General features: G+C 38.5%; 1 protein-coding gene across 1 annotated transcript in view; it reads left to right on the top strand.

Annotated features, from left to right (window-relative positions):
• Positions 1 to 25,493, top strand: part of ARAP2 (ArfGAP with RhoGAP domain, ankyrin repeat and PH domain 2) — a 136,282-nt gene that overhangs the window by 95,086 nt on the left and 15,703 nt on the right. Inside the window, 4 exon segments of the mRNA XM_068403695.1 lie at positions 7,565 to 7,639; positions 8,749 to 8,866; positions 13,628 to 13,756; positions 22,628 to 22,767. Of these exon segments, the coding sequence (XP_068259796.1) occupies positions 7,565 to 7,639; positions 8,749 to 8,866; positions 13,628 to 13,756; positions 22,628 to 22,767 (462 nt within the window).

The raw sequence follows: 25,493 nt of genomic DNA, 5'->3' as shown, positions 1-25,493 counted from the left end.
CTGGGCAGCCTGTTCAGTGACTGACCACCCTCTCAATGAAGAATTTTCCTAATGTCTAATCTGAACTTGCCCTTGCGCAGCTTTATTCCAGTTGTCTGGGTTGGAAGGAACCTGTTGAGATCATCTAATCTAATTACACTGCTGCTCAAGCATGGCCTCTTAGAACAGGCTGCCTAGGACTGTGTCCTCTCAGATTTTTAATATCTCCAAGGATGGAACCTCTCTGGGCAACCTCTTCCAGTGTTTACCCACCCTCACAGTGTAATTGTTTTCTTGTGTTACGATTGAATTTTGTGTGTTTTTAATTTGTGCCCATTGCCTCTTGTCCTGTCACTGGATGTCACTGGGAAGAGTAACTCAGTTTTCTTCATTCCCTTCCATCAGATATTTGTACATGTTGGTAAGATTCCCCCAAGCCTTCTCTTCTCCAGGCTGAACAGTCTCAACTCTCAGCCTCTTCTTATATGAAAGGTGCTACAGTCCCTCGAGCATCTTGGTGATTCTTCACTTGACTTTCTCCAGTAGTTTCATATCTTTCTTGTACTGAGGAGCCCAGCACTGAACACAGTACTCCAGGTGTGGCCTCACCTGTGCTGAATAGAAGGGAAGAATCGCCTCTCTCAACCTGCTGTCAGTGCTTTGCCTAATGTAGCCCAGGAGGCCATTGGCATTCTTTTCTGTGAGGGTGCATTGTTGACTCATGATCAGCTTGTATACTAGGACATCAAGGTCCTTCTTGGCAAAGCTGCTTTCCAGCTGGTCGTTCCCCAGTGTGTACTGATACCTGGGATTACTCCTCCCAAGGTGCAAGACTTGGATTTCCCCTTGTTGAACTTAATGAGGTTCCTCTCTGCCCAGTTTTCCAGCCTGTCAAGGTCCTTCTGAATGTGTCAGCCACTCCTCCCAGTTTAGTACCATCTGCAAACTTCTTGAGGACGTGCTTTGTCCCCTTATCTAGGTCAATGATGAAGATTAATGGTTTCCTGGCTGTTCAACCAGTTTTCAATCCACATTACTATCTACTTATCTAACCTCTACATTGTCAGCTTGTCGATGATAGTGTCTCCTATAACATCATCAAAGACTTTACTAAAACTGAGGTAAACAATGTCTGCTGCTATCGTTCCATGCACTGGTGTCCTCATTGTAGAGGACTATCAGTCTGGTTAAGCGTGATTTCCCCTTCATAAGTCCATGCTGACTAATCCCAATCACCTTGTTCTCATTCGTGCATTTGAAAATGCTTTCCAGAAGGATTTTCTCCATCACCTTCTCAGGGACTGAGGTGAAGTTGACCAGCCTTTAGTTCCCCAAATCTTCCTTCTTGAAGATGAAATTGATACTTGTGCTCTTCCAGTCTTTGGAACCTCTCCCAGTCATCATGACTCTTCAAAGATAATTTCCTAGACAAACTAGCTGCCCGGGGCTTAGATGGGTGGACTCTTCGATGGGTTAAAAACTGGCTGGATGGCCGAGCCCAGAGAGTGGTGGTGAATGGGGCACAGTCCAACTGGTGGCCGGTCACTAGAGGTGTTCCCCAGGGCTCTGTTCTGGGGCCGGTGCTGTTCAATATCTTTATGGATGATCTAGACGTAGGGATTGAGTGCACCCTCAGCAAATTTGCAGATGACACCAAGCTGGGTGGGAGTGTCGATCTGCTGGAGGGTAGGAAGGCCCTACAGAGGGATGTGGACAGGTTAGATAGATGGGCCGAGACCAACGGCATGAGGTTCAACAAGAACAAGTGCTGGGTCTTACACTTCGGCCCCAACAACCCCATGCAGCGCTACAGGCTGGGGGAAGAGTGGTTAGAAAGCGGCCTGGCGGAAAGAGACCTGGGGGTGCTGATCGACAGCTGGCTAAACATGAGCCAGCAGTGTGCCCAGGTGGCCAAGAAGGCCAATGGCATCCTGGCTTCTATTAAGAATAGTGTAGCCAGCCGGTCTAGGGAAGTGATCGTCCCTCTGTACTCGGCACTGGTGAGGCCACACCTTGAGTACTGTGTCCAGTTCTGGGCCCCGCACTTCAAGAAAGATGTTGAGGTGTTGGAGCGAGTCCAGAGGAGGGCGACCAAGCTGGTGAAGGGTCTGGAGGGTCTGACCTACGAGACACGGCTGAGGGAGCTGGGGTTGTTTAGCCTGGAGAAGAGGAGGCTCAGAGGTGACCTTATTGCAGTCTACAACTACCTGAAGGGAGGTTATAGTGAAGTGGGAGTCGGCCTCTTCTCCCGGGCATCTAGCGATAGGACAAGAGGACACAGCCTCAAGCTTTGCCAGGGGAGGTTCAGGTTGGACATTAGGAAGCATTTCTTTTCAGAAAGGGTCATTACACATTGGAATGGGCTGCCCGGGGAGGTGGTGGAGTCACCATCTCTGGATGTGTTTAAGAAAAGACTGGACATGGCACTTAGTGCCATGGTCTAGTTGACATGGTGGTGTCAGGGCAACGGTTGGACTCGATGATCCCAGAGGTCTCTTCCAACCTGATTGATTCTGTGTGATTCTGTGAGAGTGACTTTACAGCGAGATCAGTGAGATTCCTCAGCACTCATGGGTCCTACTTCTCAGGCCCCATGGACTTATGCACATCTAGTTTCTTTAAATACTCCTTAACCTGGTCCTCCTCCACTGAAGGTAATCTTCCTTGCTTCAGACCTTCCCTTAGATTTCAGGGCCTGGGACTCCCGAAGGTCAGACTTATCAGTAAAGACTGAGGCAAAGAAGGCATTGAGTACCTTGGCTTCTTCTGTGTGATTTACCACCTGGTCCCCTGCCCTATTCATCACTAGGTCCATGTTTTCCCTAGTCTCCCTTTTGCTGTTTATGTACTTGTAAAATCCTTTCCTGTTGCCCTTCGCATCCCTTGCAAGCTTCAGCTTGGGGTTGGCCTTGGTTATTCTAACCTCATCCTTGCACAATAGGACAGTAGCTCTGTGCTTTTATTGGGTCACCTGCCCCTGCTTCCATCTCTTCTACACTTCGTTTGTACATATGAGTTCAGAAAGGAGTTCTCTGCTCATCCATCTAGGCCTCATAAATAGGAAGGGATAATCTGCAGTGCTTTGTAGTACTTAAAATTTGGAAGGCAGCAGTGAAAGGACTTCTTATTTTATTAGGTGGTATGCAACTGTCAAATTTGTTCTCATTCATTCTTAACAGGTGAAATGTGCTAGAAATGACTACTCTTAGTTTCAGAGAGAATGCTTGTACAAGTAGAACTTACAAAATTGAAGAATATTACACTTCCTACTTCAGTTTAAAGGGAGAGAAAGGGCAAAATAGAAATGCATTAGGAATTGTGTTTAAATGTATATATTTGAAAATCTATTTTTTTCATCCCATGGGAAAAAAAGTTCTCCAAAGAATGTGGTAAATAACTGCTAAATACTTAGATATGATGGATGAGAGAGTCTCAGCTGGACTATGGAGTCTGCGTACTGACTCTCCTAGATATGGCATGTCACTGATACTAAATTTCACTGAATTGTGTTATCACCTGGGTTTATCTGTAAGTTTTTGCTATATTCATTAAATGCATTGCTCAAGACCTTACATGACCGAACACTTTGGATTTCCATATGAACTGTTACATAAACAAAGGAAAAATATATCAGAAACATCTGTATGCTAGAAGGATGTAAATGTGAAAAGGAGACAGAAAAATTGTTTATTAATGAAAAATTATTGTAGCAAAGTACCACCTTTTTCACTCTTTTCTATAAATATTGTACTATTACATCTAATCAAATATTTTATGCTATATTATTTGTATTGCGTGGGCAAAATGGATGTGCACTATAAATTGTGTACATTGTTTTATGGCTTTATTCTTTAATATAGACTTGAATGTCATAAAATGGAAAATAGCGTACAGAATGATTGACTTCCCTGTTTGCCAAACAGGACAATGATCTCAACTTAAAGCTGTGGTTAATGTTGTTCTCCCTATAAAGAAAATAAGTAATGCAAAATTCTTAGAACAAATGTGGTCACTGGATTTTATTAATTAATCTCTGTCAATATTGTATCTGAAGACATAATGAAATGCTGAGTTTGAGTTAGAAAATGTTTTTGGATCTTATCAGACCATTAGTATGTTTACTCTGTATGGCATTTCTTGGAACAAGGTACACCAGAAGTCAAGCTAGCAAATATAAACTCAGGAGACCTTAGTTGTTTGGGAGCACTTGCCCCAGAGATAACAGCCTTTTTCTTTATAGATTTCTAAACAAGCAATGGACATTGGAACAAAACTTCTACCTTTTAGTGGTTGATAAATTGAAGTTTGAACTGCTTTTAAGGATAGGGACTGCATTCTGTCTATTATGTCAGCCTGTTACCCCTTGAATATAACAACTGAAGAATGGAGTCCTCAAGAGCCTGACTGTCATTTGTGGTAATTTGATTGTGACTATGAACATTTTTCCCCTCTGAATTAAGCTGTGGAACATTTTATGCCAGTTGCCAATTTTTCTGTAGCAGACATGATTAATGTAACTAGTGTTTCAATTTAAAAATACATTTTTCTGAAACTCCATGTGCACATAACGTGAAATGCATGGATGTCTAATGCCTGGGACCACTTCAATGCAGAAGGGAGTAATTCTGATCAAAGGTGGTGCACTTGCTTTTATCTCAAAGTATTTACTGCCTGACATCCACTGATTAAAGAAACTTCTTCTAGGTGGTTACAAGGATGTTTTCAGATTTTATATATAACCTTTTCTCTAGAAGAGTTCAACATTTCCCTAACTATGCATGGTGTTGTCAGTAGGTTTTGCTGGGGGAATACATTAAAGCCAGACCTGGACTAACACTAAGTGCTTTTGAAAAAGATGGAGCTTCCTCTTTGTTATATTTTACACTTATAACTTCTGTCATGAGTATGAAGATCACATTACTCATAACTTTGTAAGGCTAGATTATATGGATGCCTACACTTTTACATTTTACCAGGCTTGGCCATATAAACTTATTTTAAACTGCTGTTGTTAAGTCTGACATAGCATTTGATGCTTTCATTAACATTATTTAAAGAGTAGCCAGACCCCAGCCAATTGTTATGAGCTGTATTTGTCAGTACAGACATGAAATAGGATAAACATTTTCAGCATAGAAACAGTGGTTAGTTGGAATGATGTAGCTTTAAGTTGATATCTTTCATTATTTCAGTGAAAGAAGAGAGTATGCTGAAACACATTCTTTTTCAGCTGCTCTACTTCCTCTTTCAGTAGCTACCATTATTCAGCATGTAAGCAGTTTGCAAGACTATGAATATGTCAGACTTGCATGTGCAGACCATGTAGCATGGAGATTGGACTTCAGGCTCATGCAGGAGAGGTAGCTCTTTGGGAACTTTTTTGGATAGGGTTCCAATTACTGTTAAAACCAATGACATGGTGCAGACCAAGTCATGTAACAGCATGGGTAATTGGCAATAAGCAGCTACAATTAAGAATTGTGTGTAAGAATCCTTTCCATTTAACATCTAATAGTCTGATATTATTGCATGAAAACATGTGCATATCTGTGTGGAAAAACAGTGATGTGGGTACTTAATACATTTGAGTATATAGGTTGCTATAGTTGTCTTATCTCCAGGCTGGTGATGCAGAGTGTTCAGAGAAGAGCAACTGAACCAAATTTCTGCTGAAGGCCTGGAAGTTCCCATGTCTGAAATGTCACTGAAGTTCCATTCCAGGTGGCACTTCATTAGCCACTCTTCATTTTCTGTCCACCATATACTTATGCCAGCTGTTTCTGTTTGCTGCTGTAATTTATATCAATCACATTTTCTCTCCATACGGTTGTTTACATGAGCCCAGTGGAAATCAAATGTCAGCTTCATTCTTATTTCCAACCTTTTTCTGTAATATCATCAGAAAAGCAAATTCTACAACTAAATGAGCTTTTTTGAGTTTGTGCCACTACAATTAAGCAGCTTTCTTCAAAGTAACTTTGTAATGTTTTTCCTCACAAATGTTTCCATTAGTTTTCTATTCTCAGAGGCTAAACTAACTTCAAAGTCACCGTTTTCCAGAATGTTAATATTCTTTAAAATTGAGTGCTGCCATTTATTTTTCTGAAGAAATAGTTTTAGCTTCTGTAAATTAGTCAAAATGTATCCCAATGCTCACCTGTTTCTGTCATTTTCTTCATATCTTATTCTGTATATGATGCATTTTTTTACTTTTCTTAACCTCTTCCTCTGTTTGTAGTAATATGTAAATAAGTAGCATTACTATGAATACTGTTCTCAAAATTAAGACAGAAATTGTTAGCCTTAATGTTATTTGATTATTAATTCTTTATATTGGCTTATTAATAAAAGGGTACACCTCCTGAAAGGTCCAATTTTTCTGCCTTATTTTTCCTTCCTATGCTCTGATCATCACTGTGTATTTCATTTTAGAAAATACTTTTGGCACTGGGATGAATTACAATCTTTTGAAGATGCTTATAACTATACTGTAAGGGAACTAGAGCAGGCAAAACATGAGGCATTTTTAACTGTAGAGAAATAAAGTAATTTCTCATCCACAAAGATAATTTTATTGCCATAGATGAGCAAAACTAGTAACAATAGAAAAATACTAAATTCCTTCTCATGAATCAGATTTTTCTCCTTGATCATAAAATGTTGGATTTACTGACTTTCCATTTTCTTTGTAAGTTCATATTATTAGACATCCTTAAATTATATTTGTTTGTATATTAAATGTATATTAAACTATTATATAATATGTAATACATTTATTTTATCATCTAATTATTCCACATGTTAGCATTTTGTACATAAAGTTTAGATATCTATCCAACAAATTTGAAGAGCTGTATTTAAGAGGTTGATATCAAGAGCATTTGTTTTGATTCCTTTTTTAAATACATAGTGACAAGTTTTCATTGTGATTAATAATCATAAATGTAGTCTTCATAGTAATGAATTTTGATTATCTGTGTGTCTACATATGGCTATATGACTGAAATACTCTGTTATTTGCAATTTTTCCTCTAATTTTTAACTGACTCATTTTAGTTTGGGGTTCCTGCCCTGTCCTTTTTCATGGTTTTATATATTTTGTTCATCTGTTTTGGCTCTGAAGTGAGCCTGGCTAACCTCTAAATCAGAGTTAGGGTTCTGACAGTTTAAGATACTAAGGTACACTCATGTCTTAGACTTTACAGTCTTAAATGTAAATTTAAAATTTTCACTTATTTCATGTCTCCTCAAATTTTCCTGTTCTTGAATGTATATTTGTAAAGTGTATTCATTTTTTTTTTTTTATATGGTTCTGTTGGATTTAGTCAGGGTTTGGATTTTCCTCCTGAATCTGTGAATAGGGTTTTTTTTCCTTACACTAATCAAATAAAAGTGAATGTAGTGCAGGTTTTCCCATTAGAGTCAACATTTGGACTATTTTTGTAGATAAGTGGGTGGAAAAAAAAAAGTTTGAGTTCAGTAGGTTGTAGCACATCTCCTAGATAATAATTGTACTTTCTCTGTTTGAAAGGATATTTAAAATATTTTTAAGACAGTCTAATTTTTTTAAATTGTTTTGTTTTAGGTGTCCCAGGCTGGAGATTTGCTTATTGAAGTTTACGTGGAAAGAAAGGAGCCAGACTGTAGTATTATAATCAGGGTTAGTGTATAAAAGTAATAGTGTTTTCACTAAGCACTTTCTCATGAAGTATACCAAATTTATTTTCATACATGTTTTTATATAATTACATAATGAAAGTATGAATTTATATCTATCACTATTCATTTAAATATTTTTTTAATTTGCTGTGTCACCTAAATTTTGTGAAGACTGATTATTATGCATTTTTAAGGAGAACGTTGTGATACGATTTTGAAGGGGAGATGTCCTCCTTTAGTTTTACTGCAGTATATAGTGGTATAAACTATTGCAGCTCTATGGCTGCAACACACAAGAACATTAATGAGTACACAGTGAATGCTGGTTTTATTCAATCGTACAAGGCCATTTAAATGATCTTGCTCCTGATTTTTCTTTTTGCCAGAGGCTATCTTGCTTTCCTTGAGTGCTAAGAAACCAAAGCTTGTCACTTACTATAACTGAGATTTTTCGGCCTTGTATGTGATAGTGCATTTTCAACATACTCGTCTCCATGTAGTAGTGGTCTATTGTTTGGATGCTGAGAAAAAAAAAAACCAAACATTTTTGTAATGACAAAGGACAGATATTGTTAAGAAGGAAGCAGAAAATTCAGGGCAATGCATTTTTTCTTTTTAAGTGTTAGACACCTCTGTTTCTGTTTCTGTTTTGTTCTGTTCAGCATATGACTCAAACACTTGCGCTTGTACGCATATGTGGTATGTGGTATACATAGATACACACATACATATATGCATATAAGACATGCTCTTTTAATAGGGGTAAAAATGGGAATATGCATTGCTAAGATAAAAAAATGCTACTTCTGTAATATTTACTTTCCCAAACCTAATAAAACATATCAAGGCTTTTTTTTTTTCCTGATTTTTAAGAGTAGAGAAAAGGAATTTCAAGTTACCAAGTTATCAGTCAGCTAAAAATTATAACTTATATTTCATGGAACAAAATAAGGGAAGCATGCTGCAGTCTGGCAAATAGTTTATGGGTTTACAACTCAGTGTCTGCTTTTTTATTTTTAAAAAGTCACTTGCAGGGGGGCAGATTTTGTAAAAATACATCATAAATCGGTAATTCTAATATATATAAACTTAACTCAATTTGTATTACAGGTATCACCTTTGATGGAAGCAGAAGAACTAACTAACGATGTTTTAGGAATCAAAAACATTATTCCCAACAAAGATGATATCTGGGCTGCTTTTGAAGTACTTGAAAATGGAGAACTAGGTTAGTGACACTTAAATTTATGCATGTTCATAAAATTTTATTATTTTCATTTTTCAATACTTAACATAATCAAAAGCTTAGTCAAAGAGTTACTAAAAAGTTTATAGAAACAAAACAAAAGTTAGCCTTCATGCCATTGTTTTACATTTGGTTACTAGGACATCTGCATGATTTCTTTCTACACTTTGCCAGAAATAATGTGATGAATTGTTTTAAAATGCTTGTAAATTGAGGGCTGAAAAAATGTTCTTTATATTACGCTGCTTTGCAGTTCATTAGTCATCAGCTATAGAAAAATAGGTCTTACCAATAAGTCTCAAAGAAGAAACTTATTAGAATGTCAGCAGTTGATTTTATAAGGAATAATGTTTTTTTCAGAAAATGAAATGAGAAAATACAACTAATACTTAGGGGAGAGGATCTTTTATATTATTTAGTCAATTATTTTCTGTGTGTAGATGAAAAAGGAGGCATGAAGTTGTCTAATGCTGTGTTCATGGAAAGTGGCATTACGGTGCATCTAGCAGAATCTTGAGACATTTGTTTTAAATACGGTTCTGCTGCCAACAGGAGCAAATGTCACACAGTGACAATATTCATGAACTGTAAAGAGGTTTTAACATTGGGAGTGCTTTATGCACACTGGAGCTTGCACTTTGTTATTAGAGATACTTAAAATAACATAAAGTAGTAGAGATGTTTTAATTTAAAACATTGTATTTTGATGAATACTCACTAATGTAATCTGATTTTTGGAGAATACATGAGGGGACAGAAATATTCTTTTAGTAAAAAGCAACATCTATTAGCACTTCATAGTAAGTTGCAGCTCCTATTATTTTCATGTTACAGAAGTGGACTGTGGACTAGTTTATTTCTATAGTGACGGTACCTATTTTCAAGTTAAGGAAAAAAAACCACTTATAAAAAAAAGGAGAAAACTAAGATTACTAAATGTTCCAAGATTGTTCGAATAGTTTTGTTGTACTTGATTTTCTGACGTGCTTACAATAATCTCAGATTTACTTATATTGCTGATATACTCATTCTTCACCTTGGCAGTATCAATAATGAGAATGGAAGTGCATTGTCCCTTTTGACTTAAAATAAAGGATCCTGATCCCTCTATGCATCTTACAGTCTTGTGGTGATGCTGTGCAGAGTTGTAACATAGAGTTCGTTTCCAGATTCATAGATGCAGGTGTCAACTGACAAAGAATGCTAGCATCTATTATCTTTAGAAGAGTGCTAATAACTCCTACAAGTACTCTTGAAATCCTGTTTCTTTTGACTGAGTAATGGAAAAATTTGAAGAGGGGAGTTTATTTTTTTGAACTTGGTATATAACACTTCCAGGCAGATGAAAACTAAACTAGATATGGTCAAGAGAACATAAAAGTAAATACAAAAGATAGACCCCACAGCACCTTCTTGAGGTATTTGGGTGCAACAACTGGTATTTTAGTCTGGGCTAGAAATGTTATCTGAGCTAATGACTATGGAAGACCAGCAAAATTTAAGCTTAAAGTGAGACACTACAGGCCCTATATAGGACAATAAATATTGACAAGGGATTAGCATGTATCCTATTGAAACAAGAGTTTACAATGCAAAGTAGAAATGGTATACCAGTGTTTTAAATCCAAAACAAACAAGCAAAAAGCAAACTAAATAAAGTCCTAATTCAGCACCTGGCTCCAGTCATTAGAAACTGTGTTGATGAAATGTCTGCTTCACAGACCCCTTTCTGGAAGATTCTCTGCATCAGAACAGGTGAACTGAATTAATAACGTTGAAAAATAAAAATAATGTGCGTGGGAAGATGCACTTACTCAGCAAGACTCCTGTGGTGCTATGGCTGAAACTAGCAGATTTTCAAAAGGCTGAAACACAGAGAAAATAATAGAGGAAAAATAGTCCTGGGCAGTCTTTGGTCCAGATGTGACACTAAAGAACTAAAAAAGTTGATCTTACTAGCGTCGTTTAACAAACACCATTGAACATGACATAATGTAAGGCATTTACAAATAAGTTGAGATTCTGACATGTCATGACAGAAACAAAGTTTGCTTATTTGTTTCAAACATACATTAATGATCAGTGTCTTTCTGACAGAAATTACTTTCCTGCTTGTGTTCCTGCTGTGGTCTGGTACCTGGCCAGTGCATGGTGGTATTCATTTTGTTACACTCAATCCTGAAGTTTTGTGAGAGTTATTTTAGCTTTTAAGACACACTGCCATGAAAACGAACCCTGAGAAGTCAAGAAAATTAGAATCTTATATTTTCGAAAAAGTAATTTTCTCCTGATAGTTAATGTTGTTTAAGGTGAAAATGACTGGTTTTGGATATGTACCAGCATATGATGACCTAAGTAAAAGGGTAATTGGGCATATGTGTTGACTACTTGCTGTTCAAAATACTGAAATTGCAATATTAAAAATCAACTAAATTATTTGCATATAAAAAAGTTGAAATAATTGATAATTTTATCTAACCTAATACAGAACGTTCGTACCATATGCTTTTACAAAATAGGGTATATTTTTTTTTTTAGTAATTTGTGCTTGATGGATAGTTTGTAAATGAGGTATGTTGCCGGTAAAATAGCTAATGCATTTCAGCATGATGATTTGTGTACCGTGTAATCCATGATGACAGATGGTCTTGAATGTAACTATAAATAAAACAGTAGGTGTTTACTCTGGGAGTGCTGGTGTTCTAGGAAGATGTGGTGATTGCCAGTGTTTCCTGCCTTTGATTTGTAAAGTTTTTCTCCTTAAAATAGATTTTTCTCTCTTGTACAAAGGCAACAAGTTGGTTTTACTTTATCACATCAGAGTCCACAGTTTCCCAAGAGTTGAAAAGAAATTTTAAAAGTTTGGCCATTTAAAAAAAAAGGGTCAGAAGAAATGGTGTTATAAAGTAGGGATTGAGCTGCTATCTACGGAATGGTATTTTTGTTAAGTTGCTTTGTTGTCATGTCTGAAAAATAGAATCTTTGTATAAGTGGTATAACAAGTCTATAGGTAAGGTAGTTTTTTTCATCCCAAAACAGTGGTAGTTTTTTCTGTCACTTAAGTGTGTTATTTGTGGCTGCTGCTTTCTGAAGCTTTGGTGTTCAGGAAAATACGTTCTGCTAGAGTGTAGCACTGGACAGTCCCAAAGCAGCTATTGACATTTCATATTCATCTACCCTAGCAGAAATGAAAAATGAGGTTATGGTGGCATACTTTTCCCCTCAGTACTCAAGAGACACAGGGTTAGACTGACTGACCCAACATGACAGTGTCACACAGGTGTGACTTTCCAGAAGCTGTACCCAGCTCTTCTCAAGGCCTTACCCACATAAGTTGGTATACAAATGGAACTCAGAACTTTTGGAAAAATCTCTCTTTGGAGGTAAAATGACACTTGGATCCACTGCTCTAAGTTGTAGCCTGCAAAGCCATCATTAAGGTTTGTGTGCTTTCATGAATTATAGTAGGTGCTTACTGCTGAGCAGGTGAAAGCCTTTGGTGGAGGGGGGGGGGTTGGGGGGCGGGGTGTGGAGGAAGGATTAATAGAGGGGGGAGATGTACAGTCTCCCTCCATCCACATTGATGTTGCCTTGTATGATACCTCAGGCTGTGTTGCAGTACATGTCACACTTAGATTTCTGCTGGATCTGGTAAGGCAGATTTAGAGACTGTTTGCAAGATCTTCCCTACTTTCATTTGGTATATGATCTGGGATTTGTACAGAGTAGTGGCTGGTCTTCCTTATCACTGCAGTTTTTCAACCTTGTGAAAGGGTCTCAGAGTTTCTATTTTAGGATGGATGATACCTATGTATGTTTGAGCAACTGAAGTGTTGAAGTGCACACATACAGTCTTGTCATGCCCTCATCTGTTGTTAATTTAATCTCGCTGTACTCTTTGTTGGAGGTTGGAATATAAAATGGAAGTCTGGAAATACCCTGACCACAGCAACAGGGAGAAGACCTAGTAAGACCACATACTTTTCCTTTCTAGTAAAAGGAATGTAATGGAACCAAGAGTCTGTCTCAATCTGCTTTGATCATTAACAGACAATATAATCTATGCCAGTGTTTTTTTTTCCACTGTAACTGCTTCAAATTCTTTGGTTTTTGATTGCAGAGAATTGGTAGCTATGATGATTCATTTTTGTTTTGAGCCTAGGCCAATGAGGCCCAGTATAGCTGCAGGTCTCAATCCTGTTTGATCATATTTAGGTATGCCCTGTGATTGTTTCTAACTTTTGTATTTAGAGTCCTACAATTGTTTTGGTCGAAAAAGACCTTTAAGATTGAGTCCAACCGTTAACCTAGCACTGCCAAGTCCACCACTAAACCATGTCCCTAAGCACCACATCTACATGTCTCTTAAATACCTCCAGGGACGGTGACTCAACCACTTCCTTGGGCAGTCTGTTCTGATGCTTGGAATTTAGTTTGAAAGCAGTGTTTTAGTGTCTTTACAGAAGAAAATATTTATAACTAAATACAAAAGAGTCACTGAACATTTGACTGCTGCTTGTTTAATTTGATATTTGTTACTTGTGCAGGCCCTGCCGGCAAAGGTGTTGCTGCAGAAAGTCAAAGTGCCTGATTGTCTTATTTTGAAAGTAGTGTTTTTCTTCTACAGCTCAAAGTGAATGAGACAGTGTTGTGTGTAGACATGTGTACCTTCCAAGGGCCTCCAATCTTGTGTTGTTTTTTTTTTAATTTCAACGTGTCTTTTTTTCCTCTGGCATTTTTCAGAACGCCCTCTGCATTATACAGAGAATGTGCTAGAACAAGTTCTTCACTGGAGTTCACTACCAGAGCCTGGCACTGCATATCTAATAATAAAGAGATTTCTAACAGCAGACATGATAAAACTCTACAGTGGTACGTATCTTTTTTAAAACCTCGATATTTCATGAGGGACATGAGGGTGGCAATTCTTTTATAGTTGTTTCATTGGGGCAAAGTGTCCCAGAATATCTGAATTACTACTACTTTATAAAAAATTTACTGATTTATTGAGGGTTGTGCTGACTTCCTTTTCAAACGTAGAAATAATGTATGTTCTTCTTTCTACAAACTATAAGCTCTCCCATTTGAACATAGAAGTTATACAGAAACTCTGCATTCAGTTCACAGTTTGCAATCATCTGTTGTGGAGCTTGAGACTGCTCTTTTATCCATAGTGCAGTTCTGCACTGTCCATCCACATATATACTACACTATACTTTCTCTCTGTGGACTATATATATGTATATATTTTATATATGATGATTATATTTAATATATATAAAATGTAATTTATATATAATTATATAAGTATGCTATATAATGATAATAATTTATATTATATAATCCCATACCTCCAAACTACAAAGCTAATATGAATGACATATTTAAGCAAGTGAATGAGTTAGAAAGCATTTGGCCTTTAAAGAGGATGCGGAATTTAGATCTGACACTTAAAAGGAAATACAGCTCAAATATATAGTGGAAAAATACTATTTACAAGCTGCCCGAGTCCTATTTTTTTTTTTTTTATAATAGCTGGTTTTAAATCTCCTGTGTAATAGTATGTAGTATTTGCTTTGAAGGAAGCAGGAGTTTAGAAATTAAATGTGTCCAAAAATTACTATCCTTACTATTTCAAGCAGTTGAACTCTTGTATGCTGTCACTGATTTTATCTAATGACTTAATTCAAATATGTAATCTTTTATTTTCCTCTCTTCCCCATACACAGAGGTATTAATCTCTCCATCTATATCTTTCTTGATTTCAAAAAGTAAAAGTTATGCTGTTATGCTTATTCTTCTGAAAGTAATATGCTTCTCTCGTCATCCTTTATTCCTGTAAAAGCATATTCCACCAATATGAACCAACACATGAGTAGTGTGCTATTCGTGGCTTTTATATTTGAGTTCCACTGTCTCTAAACGTGTCATAGCAGATAGTGAATAGAGAGAAATGGCCTACTTCATTAAAAGCTTCATATATGAACTCCCATCACCTCACTTGGTATGTCTTAAGGTATAATCAGAAAAGGGAATAGGCCATAAGGACTGTGTGAACCACTTCTCTGAGAAACACATAAGGATTAGGCTATGTCTGAAGTTCCATTTACAAAATGTGGTACTATGTAAAGGGGAGATCTGCCATTTGCCCTCCTTCTCTCCTAATTTCTACATCTGTTTGTTCTAACCCATCACAGTAATTGTTTGCATAGTTTTATTCAGTTTGACCTTAGTCTAGACACACTGGCTTTTGACTGAATGTTTACATTTACTGGCTTTTTTGGGTGTTAAAATAATTAAAACCTTATTTAATAAGTTGTATTGGTTTTCTTAGTGCTTTGAAGGAAAAATCTCTGCCATATTGCAGATTTATAGTGTTGATTTCTGCAAACTCTACAAGGCAGAGTAATCTCGTAGATTACAAAGTCTTTTCCTGAAAGTGGAATTGCCATTTTAAGGAACTTTTACATGGTGAATGTATTTTAATTTCTAAAACATTACTTTTTCTAACCGGATCTTGTTATAATAAAATAATAAACACAGTTTGTGTAGTCATTTCATTTTTTTAGAGTTTTTGAGTCCACTTCTAGCTTGTAAATTTACTCTGAAACATTAGCAATACTAAGGAGTAAGTTCACTAGCTTCATCAAAACGGTGTATATGTTAAGAGTAGGTAAAGATGCACAGAAAGTCTGCACCGTTCATCCACATTTTGTAGTTGCAGGAATCTACATGTTTATTGTTTCTATTTCTAATCTTGCATCTATACACACTGTTAAAACAAGTAAGCAGCTATTTCAGGATAAAAAGATACGGCTTTTTTAGGTAAACATTGTACTTACATCATTAGATAGTGTCAGAGTGAGAAGGGATACAGGATGAGGTCACTGGGGAAGGGATGCTCCCAGTGTCTAGAGGAGGGGGTAGCTGTAGTTATGCTGGGGCTCTCCATCTCAAAGTGCATGAGAAATAACTGCTGGCTTGAAGGAAGAAGGGGAGACCTTAATCTCTTCAGTCTTTGATGCTCTTTATGTGGCTAATTCCTTCTCGATGAGGAGTAGGGCTGAGGCCAGAAGTCCAATCACTACTATTTGAAGTATGTTTTTTTAACAGTGGATTCAGCCCATACAAATGGACAACTGGGTGGATGGATGTTGTTCTCCTTTGCAGTAAAATTAATAGGGCTGTGATCATGTTATATTTATAACTGAAGTCCATGAATTTCCTTTGGTTCTCTGGTTTATGTTAGAATCTTACAGACTAAATTACAATATTCCTGACCTTTATTTCCTGTTAGTGTTACCTCAGAGTTTTGTGTCATCAGCACTTTTCTCCTTTTTCTTCCAGAGATTTTAATGATGTTTGAAATAATGTTCGTTCAATAGTGAGCCTAAAGGAACAGCTCTATTAGCTTCATTTCATCTTGGCAACTTATCATTGTCTTCCCTGTCAGTACAATTTTTCCCATGTTCGTTATACAGAGTACATTCTCCTTTTTCATAATTATTATGCTTATGTTCTCCATTTTAAACTAATTTCTCATGTTGTGCAATGTCAAACATTGTATTGAGGTCTAGATGTATATTTTCTATTGTCTAGAAATCAACTAGAATCAAATGTTAGTTTATTTGTATTGACATGTTTCAGTAAATTTGTGGTGAGTTTTCCACTTTCCTCCAGATCTTTAGTTGTTCTCTCTTGACAATTTATAGCTTTTCATGCTTATTGCAGGAGCATTCTTTCAAGTGCTGTTCAGAAGGGCAAGGTGTGCATTATATTTTGGTAAAAGAGATACTCAGTACAGGTTAGTTCTATTTCAAGACCCTTTTTCTTCTCCTTACCTGAAAATTTCCCACGTTAAAGGTTTACTTGTTAGAAAAATATGAGAGAATAGATACACTATAAAGCGTGTGTATATAGATCCTTGAAATTTTACCAGTAAAGAATTCTTTTTTGAGTGTGAAGTATTGATTTCTGAGACCAGGGGCTATTATTCAGAGATATTATTAAAAAACGCAAACTTCTAAACCCTAGGTGAATCAATCCTCAACGGATTGAGTGCATCTAGTAGCTAGTAGTTGTAAAGTTCTAGAAAGTTCTACATGTTTTGTAGTTTGTATCTGAAAAATCATTCTGATTAGGACACATCACGATTATTTTAGATTTACTTTATGAAATATTGGCTTCTAAAGAATATAGAACATCATCTATTTAGAGGATTATTATTTTTCCTCCTTCAGGCTTTTCTAAGATCTTTGTCAGTATCAAGTGTTTGATAGATTTGCTACGGTGGGAATGCTGTGAAGTTTTTCGAGAGCTACGTGCAGAAATTTAAAATCTTCCAATTTGGTACAAATGTGGAAGTATCCTGCTACTCTCATTTGGTATGGTTAAAAAAAAAACCAACTTGTGATTGTGTGGATAAGGGTTCATATTCTATTCTGAACATGAAACAAATATTCTTATTGGCAAAGAGGGAATATGTTACCGCTTTTTTTACCTGTGCGTGTGTATTTGCCCTTATAACTGAGGCAATCCAAGTAACTTCTGATTTTAATTGTTGAAATGTATTGATTCTGTCTTTAGATTCTGTCTTAAACTGTAATGAAAATACTGTGAAATTTTCTTTTGAGATTTTCCTTTCATGGCAAACATGTTGATTAGAATGTAGCTGGGTTTATTTGATGAAATCAAAGAAGTTTATTATCTTTTTAATTTCCATTATATTTTAAAATGTTTTTCATAACTTCAGTTTGTACTAAGATATAAAACGAGAGAATTAGATTCAAAATTTTTAATTATCATCTTTTTACAAATAATTAGGGTTAGTAGGAGGAATAATTTAATTCTGACTCTTTAAACAGCTGTTTTTCAGCCAGTATGAAAGATGGGATTGAGATACAACTTTTCAAGTTAGTCCCAAAGTCTCTCTACACCGTATAAATGACAGTAGAATCTGACTCTTGAGTTTTGAAATATAACCTAAGTGGGGTTTTTTTTTGTATGCACTTTAAAGTGTATTTGCATAATTGGACATTTGAGACTGGATATCACTTCTGTACTTCTTGTGCATGCCCAACCATGCATCTCGTGCATTAATACATTTTTCACTATTAAAATGTTGGGATTCTTCCTAAATAGTCATGTGTGGAATAATTGTCTACAGGTTCTTTAAAAGAAGGACAAAAACAATAAATACTGAAATACAGGTAGTTGCAAACAGTACCCTGCAATATATTTGTATTAGACCCTGCATTTTATGGTCATTAGTGATATTTCTTGCAAATTCTTAATTCTCCCTTGTCACCCCTCATATTTGCTTTGTGCATGTCATGCAGTACTTGAAGATACTGACTGCTCATTTAGCAGAATATATGAAGGTGGAAAAAATACTTAGTTTTGATTAGTACATGTTATGGCAAGCATCACTTGCAAAGGATGACTATTTGTGTAGTTATCTGTGACTGTATAATACTGCTCTTCATAAATAAAAAAAAATAATTATACAATTAGTCTTTTCTGTATTCCTGTCTTTCCTGACCAAATGAAAATGTATGTTCTGTTACTTTTTATTGTTGATTTATTTAAAACATTTTATTCTTATTTTGTGATATTATATTGTGTGCTGCTTCTGAATAATAGTTTTGATATCAGATGCTCAAATCCTAAGTGGAATCTTAATGAAAAAAGCCAATTGAGTAGTTGGGTAAGGATGCTATTCTCCATACACCACATACTCCTTTTACAGCACAGTTTTATTTACTGTCTTGAAATTAATATATTGTAAAAACTAGTGGTATCATTCTGGGACTCCTAAACGTGTTTATTAAGTATTTCCTAAATAAGTTAATGACTTGCATGAAATATCTACATTTAGCAAAAGAAGATAGGTCGTGAAAGCCAAAATATGGCATAAGTAGTAGGCTTGTAGTGTTTTGGGATAAAGGAATTATTAGCCCTGTTAGTTTGGCTCCCTCTTCAAGGAGAAATGATGTTCACTGGAATGGAGAAGAGTTCATCTCCTGCTTATCTGCTCTCTCTTCACACTGGCAGTCTGCTTCCAGCACTAGTTACCCCAAGGAGAAAAAAAATACTTCAGAATTCTGCTGAATTCTGTGCTTTTTCATAAAGACTTCATAAGATGCAAGTAGTTTTTTTTTTTTTTATTATTGTTTGTCCCTTACTTTGTTGAAGTGCTGTTTTGGTTTGAGTTTATATACATGAGTCATATCAGCATGGTAATTACTGTAATTATTGGTCAGAAGTTTTTCCTATTTGAAAGTGGACTTGCTGGGAAAAGCTGAGAAACTAGTTAAAAAAAAAACATATATTGAATGGAATAGGGAAACCAAAAACATCTAGAAGTGGTGGTGCAGTAGTTTATAAGTACTAGTAATACTTGTTAGTATTATTTTATTTAGAATTTTATATTGCTGAAAACGTACTGAAAAATCTAGTCTCTAACATTGCAAACAGAATCACAGAATCACAGAATGTTAGGGATTGGAAGGGACCTCGAAAGATCATCTAGTCCAATCCCCCTGCCGGAGCAGGATTCCCTAGATCATATCACACAGGAACGCATCCAGGCGGGTTTTGAATGTCTCCAGAGAAGGAGACTCCACAACCTCTCTGGGCAGCCTGTTCCAGTGTTCGGTCACCCTCACCGTAAACAAGTTTTTCCTCATATTTATGTGGAACCTCCTGTGTTCCAGCTTGCACCCATTGCCCCTTGTCCTGTCAAGGGATGTCACTGAGAAGAGCCTGGCTCCATCCTCATGACACTTGCCCTTTACATATTTATAAACATTAATGAGGTCACCCCTCAGTCTCCTCTTCTCTAAGCTAAAGAGACCCAGCTCCCTCAGCCTCTCCTCATAAGGCAGATGTTCCACTCCCTTAATCATCTTCGTGGCTCTGCGCTGGACTCTCTCTAGCAGTTCCCTGTCCTTCTTGAACTGAGGGGCCCAGAACTGGACACAATATTCCAGATGCGGCCTCACCAGGGCAGAGTAGAAGGGGAGGAGAACCTCTCTCGACCTGCTGACCACACCCCTTCTAATACACCCCAGGATGCCATTGGCCTTCTTGACCACAAGGGCACACTGCTGGCTCATGGTCATCCTGCTGTCCACTAGGACCCCCAGGTCCCTTTCCCCTATGCTGGTCTCCAACAGGTCTGCCCCCAACTTGTACTGGTACATGGGGTTGTTCTTGCCCAGATGCAGGACTCTACACTTGCCCTTATTATATTTCATTAAATTACTCCCCGCCCAACTCTCCAGCCTGTCCAGGTCTCTCTGAATGGCTGCGCAGCCTTCCCGTGTGTCAGCCACTCCTCCCAGTTTTGTGTCATCAGCGAACTTGCTGACAGTGCACTCTATTCCCTCATCCAAGTCATTAATGAATATATTGAATAGTACTGGTCCCAGTACCGACCCTTGAGGGACTCCGCTAGACACAGACCTCCAACTGGACTCAGTCCCATTGACCACCACTCTCTGGCTTCTTTCCTTCAGCCAGTTCACAATCCACCTCACTACCCGATCATCCAGACCACACTTCCTCAGTTTAGCTGCGAGGATGCTGTGGGAGACAGTGTCAAACGCTTTACTGAAATCAAGATAGACCACATCCACAGCTTTACCATCATTTCTCCACCAGGTTGCGTCCTCATAAAAGGCTATCAAGTTGGTTGAGCCTTCTATTGAAGGTTGAACCTTCAATGGTTCTGATATTTTTATAAACTAAAAGCTTTTTAAGTACAAAGTTAAGTACTTTATAATAAAGCTGACTGCAAAGTTGTGGTTTGGGTTTTTTTTATTATTATTATTTTTACCATATATATGTGTGTTTCTGCGTGTATTTTGACTCAAACAGAAAACGTAGACAGGCTCATGTCACTCCAGTCTTCAAAAAGGGCAAGAAGGAGGACCCGGGTAACTATAGACCGGTCAGCCTCACCTCCATCCCCGGAAAGGTGATGGAACAACTTGTTCTTGGTGCTGTCTCTAGGCACATCAAGGACAGGGGGATCATTAGGGGCACTCAGCATGGCTTCACCAAGGGAAAGTCATGCTTAACCAACTTGATAGCCTTTTACGAGGACGTAACCTGGTGGATAGATGATGGTAAAGCTGTGGATGTGGTCTATCTTGATTTCAGTAAAGCGTTTGACACTGTCTCCCACAGCATCCTTGCAGCTAAACTGAGGAAGTGTGGTCTGGATGATCGGGTAGTGAGGTGGATTGTGAACTGGCTGAAGGAAAGAAGCCAGAGAGTGGTGGTCAATGGGACAGAGTCCAGTTGGAGGTCTGTGTCTAGCGGAGTCCCTCAAGGGTCGGTACTGGGACCAGTACTATTCCATATATTCATTAATGACTTGGATGAGGGAATAGAGTGCACTGTCAGCAAGTTCGCTGATGACACAAAACTGGGAGGAGTGGCTGACACACCGGAAGGCTGCGCAGCCGTTCAGAGAGACCTGGACAGGCTGGAGAGTTGGGCGGGGAGAAATTTAATGAAATATAACAAGGGCAAGTGTAGAGTCCTGCATCTGGGCAAGAACAACCCCATGTACCAGTACAAGTTGTGGCCAGACCTGTTGGAGAGCAGCATAGGGGAAAGGGACCTGGGGGTCCTAGTGGACAGCAGGATGACCATGAGCTAGCAATGTGCCCTTGTGGCCAAGAAGGCCAATGGCATCCTGAGGTGTATTAGAAGGGGTGTGGTTAGTAGGTCAAGAGAGGTTCTCCTCCCCCTCTACTCTGCCCTGGTGAGGCCGCATCTGGAATATTGTGTCCAGTTCTGGGCCCCTCAGTTCAAGAAGGACAGGGAACTGCTAGAGAGAGTCCAGCGCAGAGCCACGAAGATGATTAAGGGAGTGGAACATCTGCCTTATGAGGAGAGGCTGAGGGAGCTGGGTGTCTTTAGCTTAGAGAAGAGGAGACTGAGGGGTGACCTCATTAATGTTTATAAATATGTAAAGGGCAAGTGTCATGAGGATGGAGCCAGGCTCTTCTCAGTGACATCCCTTGACAGGACAAGGGGCAATGGGTGCAAGCTGGAACACAGGAGGTTCCACTTAAATATGAGGAAAAACTTGTTTACGGTGAGGGTGACCGAACACTGGAACAGGCTGCCCAGAGAGGTTGTGGAGTCTCCTTCTCTGGAGACATTCAAAACCCGCCTGGACGCGTTCCTGTGTGATATGGGCTAGGCAATCCTGCTCCGGCAGGGGGATTGGACTAGATGATCTTTCGAGGTCCCTTCCAATCCCTAACATTCTGTGATTCTGTGATGACAAAACCAGATCTTTATGAAAATTTTGCCTCTCTAAGCACAGAGATTAAAAGTATCCACGTCATACTTTTAGACTTAACTGCACATTCTATTCTGAAAAGATTCCTTTAATTAAATTGTGTTGGTGGATTTTTTCCATGTTATCTTAGAAGTGACACAGAGACTTTTTTCCCCCCATTAATTAAAATCATAACGGTGTCAGTATGTAAGAATACCTTTCTTATTAATATATATTAATATAAAATATGTATTTAAATGTAATATATAATTATATATTATATATAAATAGTTTTGTTATTTTTATGTATGTAACATAGTAACAAATCAATGGAAGTGTAATTTTAGTCTTTTGATAAACTGTAATACAAGGAGCACTTAAAAACTAGCAGCTTCCAGTGTTATAAAATCTTCTAACAAAATGCTTTTTTGTTTTCTTGATAGAGAAAAATGAGAAAAATAGTGTGAAAGCAGGCAATCTGAAGTACAAAGAAGAACCATCAAAACTACTGTCCGGAAACAAATTTCAAGAGCGTTATTTTGTGTTACAGGAAGGAAACTTGCTTCTTTATAAGGATATGAAGGTACAACAGACAAACTCTTCACCAGATTCTTAGGCACTCACTTAAGCTTTCTTTTTCATATGAAAAAGAGAAGAAAGGCAAACAGATCAACATTTCTGATATTAAATGACAACTTCTAGAGTCTGGGGTTGAAGTACAGGATTTTTATCTTACTATTTCACAGACCCTTTAGTAAAAGGAGTTTGTGTCAGTTGCTCATTTAGCTATTGTAATTATGCATCATTACAAGCTTTAAAAAATAAAAATAAAGCAATGTTTAGGAATGCCTACAGGTTGTACTGTGACTAAGTTTTTTGAAAACCTACTGTAGAGAGCAGTAGTAGAAGTAATACGGAACGGAAGTGAGCTGCATGCTATTTTTTCTTGATATCTCCCATAAAGCCTTTAGAAATTACAAGGAAACCTACAAGTGTCATGATAAAAGAGACTATAGGAAACAATAACTCTCAATACACTAGCAAAATCTTCCCCTGCTTCCCAACAACAGTTTTCAGATGTATTCTCAGTCCTCCAAAAACTAGTGCTGATAATTAGATATACCTCAGAATTCCACAGAAGCAAGTTTAGGCATACTTAATAGCATGGTCTCTGAGTCCAACTTGTCACAGCAGGACTAGCAACTGAGGTCAGAACAGGTTGCTCGGGGCTTGATACAGTTAAGTCTTGAAAACCCCTGAGGATGGAGATTGCACAACCTCTCTGTGCAGCCTGTTGCAGTACCTGACTGTCCTAATGGGAAAAAGTTTCTCCTTATAGAATCACAGAATAGTTTGGATTGGAAGGGACCTTTAAAGGTATTCTAGTCCTGCTCCCTGCAGTGAGCAAGGACATCTTCAGCTAGACCAGGTTGCTCAGAACCCTGTCCAGCCTGACCTTGAATGTTTCCAGGGATGGGGCATCTACCACCTCCTGTGCAAACTGTTCCAGTGTTTCACCATGCTCATTGTAAAAAATTTCTTCTTTACATCTAGTCTAAATCTACCCTCTTTTAGTTTTAAACCATTACCCCTTGTCTTATCGCAACAGGCCCTGCTGAAAAGTTTGTCCCCATTTTTCTTGTAGTCCCCCTTTACGTACTGAAAGGTTGCAATAAGGTCTCCCTGGAACCTTCTCTTCTCTGGGCTTAACAACCCCAACTCTGTCAGCCTGTCTTCATAGGAGAGGTGTTCCATCCCTCTGATCATTTTTGTGGCCCTCCTCTGGACTCGCTCCAACAGGTCCATGTCTTTCTTGTGCTGAGGACTCCAGAGCTGGGCACAGTACTCCAGGTGAGGTCTCACCAGAACAGAGTAGAGGGGCAGAATCACCTCCCTTGACCTGCTGGCCACGCTTCTTTTGATGCAGCCTGGGATACGATTGGCCTTCTGGGTTGTGAGTGCACGTTGCTAGCTTATGTCCAGCTTTCATCCACCAGTACCCCCAAGTGCTTCTCTGTAGGGCTGCTCTCAATCCTTTCATCCCCCAGCCTGTATTGATACCAGGGATTGCCCCAGTCCAGGTGTGAGGACCTTGCACTTGGCCTTGTTGAACCTCATGAGGTTCACATGGGCCCATTTCTCAAGCTTGTCTGGGTCCCTCTGGATGGCAACCCGTTCCTCAGATGTGTCAACTGCACCACTCAGCTTGGTGTCATCTGCAAACTTGCTGAGGGTGCACTCAATCCCACTATGTCAGTGATGAAGATATTAAACAATACTGGTCCCAGTACAGATTCCCTGAGGGACACCACTTGTCACCAATCTCCATCTGAACATTGAGCTGTTGACCACTACCCTCTGGATGGAACCATCCAACCAATTCTTCATCCACCAAACAGTCCACCCATCAAATCTGTGTCTCTCCAATTTAGAGAGAAGGATGTTGTGGGGGACCATGTCAAAGGCCTTACAGAAGTCGAGATAGATGACATCCATAGCTCTTCCCTTGTCCACTGATGTAGTCACTCAATATCTGTATCTAATCATCTTCTCACAATGTGAAAAGACTCACTCAGTCTTCTTGATAACTTCCCTGTAGGTGCTGGGTGGTTGCTGTTAGGTCAGTCTCTCCTCACAGGGCAAGTGCTCCAGCCCTCAGCCAGTTTGGTCGGCCTCTGCTGAACTCACTCCAGATTATTGATTCTTGTTTTTCTATTGGGGGGCCCAAAACTCGATTCAGGACTGCAGATGCAGTCTCAAAGTGCTGAGGAGAGGGGGAAAATCACTCTCTTCAACCTGCCAGCTGTGCTTCTGCTAACACAGCCCAGGAGACCACCTTTGCTGCCAGGACACACTGCTGGCTTATGCCCAGCTTGCCATCTACCAGCACCCTCAGGTCCTTCTCAGCAGAGCTGCTCCCCAATCTGTGTCATTGAAGGTTTATTTCCCTTCCCCAGTTGGGGGACTTGGTATTTATTGTTGTTGAATTTTGTAAGATTACTGTTGGCCCATTTCTTTGTCCTGTATACATCCCTCTGGAATTCAGCCCTGCCCCCCAGCGTATTGACTGGTCCACTGGGTCATTGTGCATACTTGATGACTGACTTCTCCAGGTCATTGATGATGACATTAAAAAGGACAGGTCCCAGGAGAGACCCCTGTAGTACTCCCCTTGTCATACGTCTGCAGTTAGAGTATGTCTGATTAACTGTCACCATCTGAGTCTGATCGTGCAACTAGCTTTTTACCGATATAGATGACCACCCATCCAGACCATAACATCCCAGCTTGCGTAGAAGAATATTGTGG

This window comes from Nyctibius grandis, chromosome 6 (genome assembly GCF_013368605.1).
Source record: "Nyctibius grandis isolate bNycGra1 chromosome 6, bNycGra1.pri, whole genome shotgun sequence".
Taxonomy (NCBI): Eukaryota; Metazoa; Chordata; class Aves; order Nyctibiiformes; family Nyctibiidae; genus Nyctibius; species Nyctibius grandis.
Note: the sequence above shows the minus strand (reverse complement) of the source record. Positions and strands in the feature narration are given on the sequence as shown.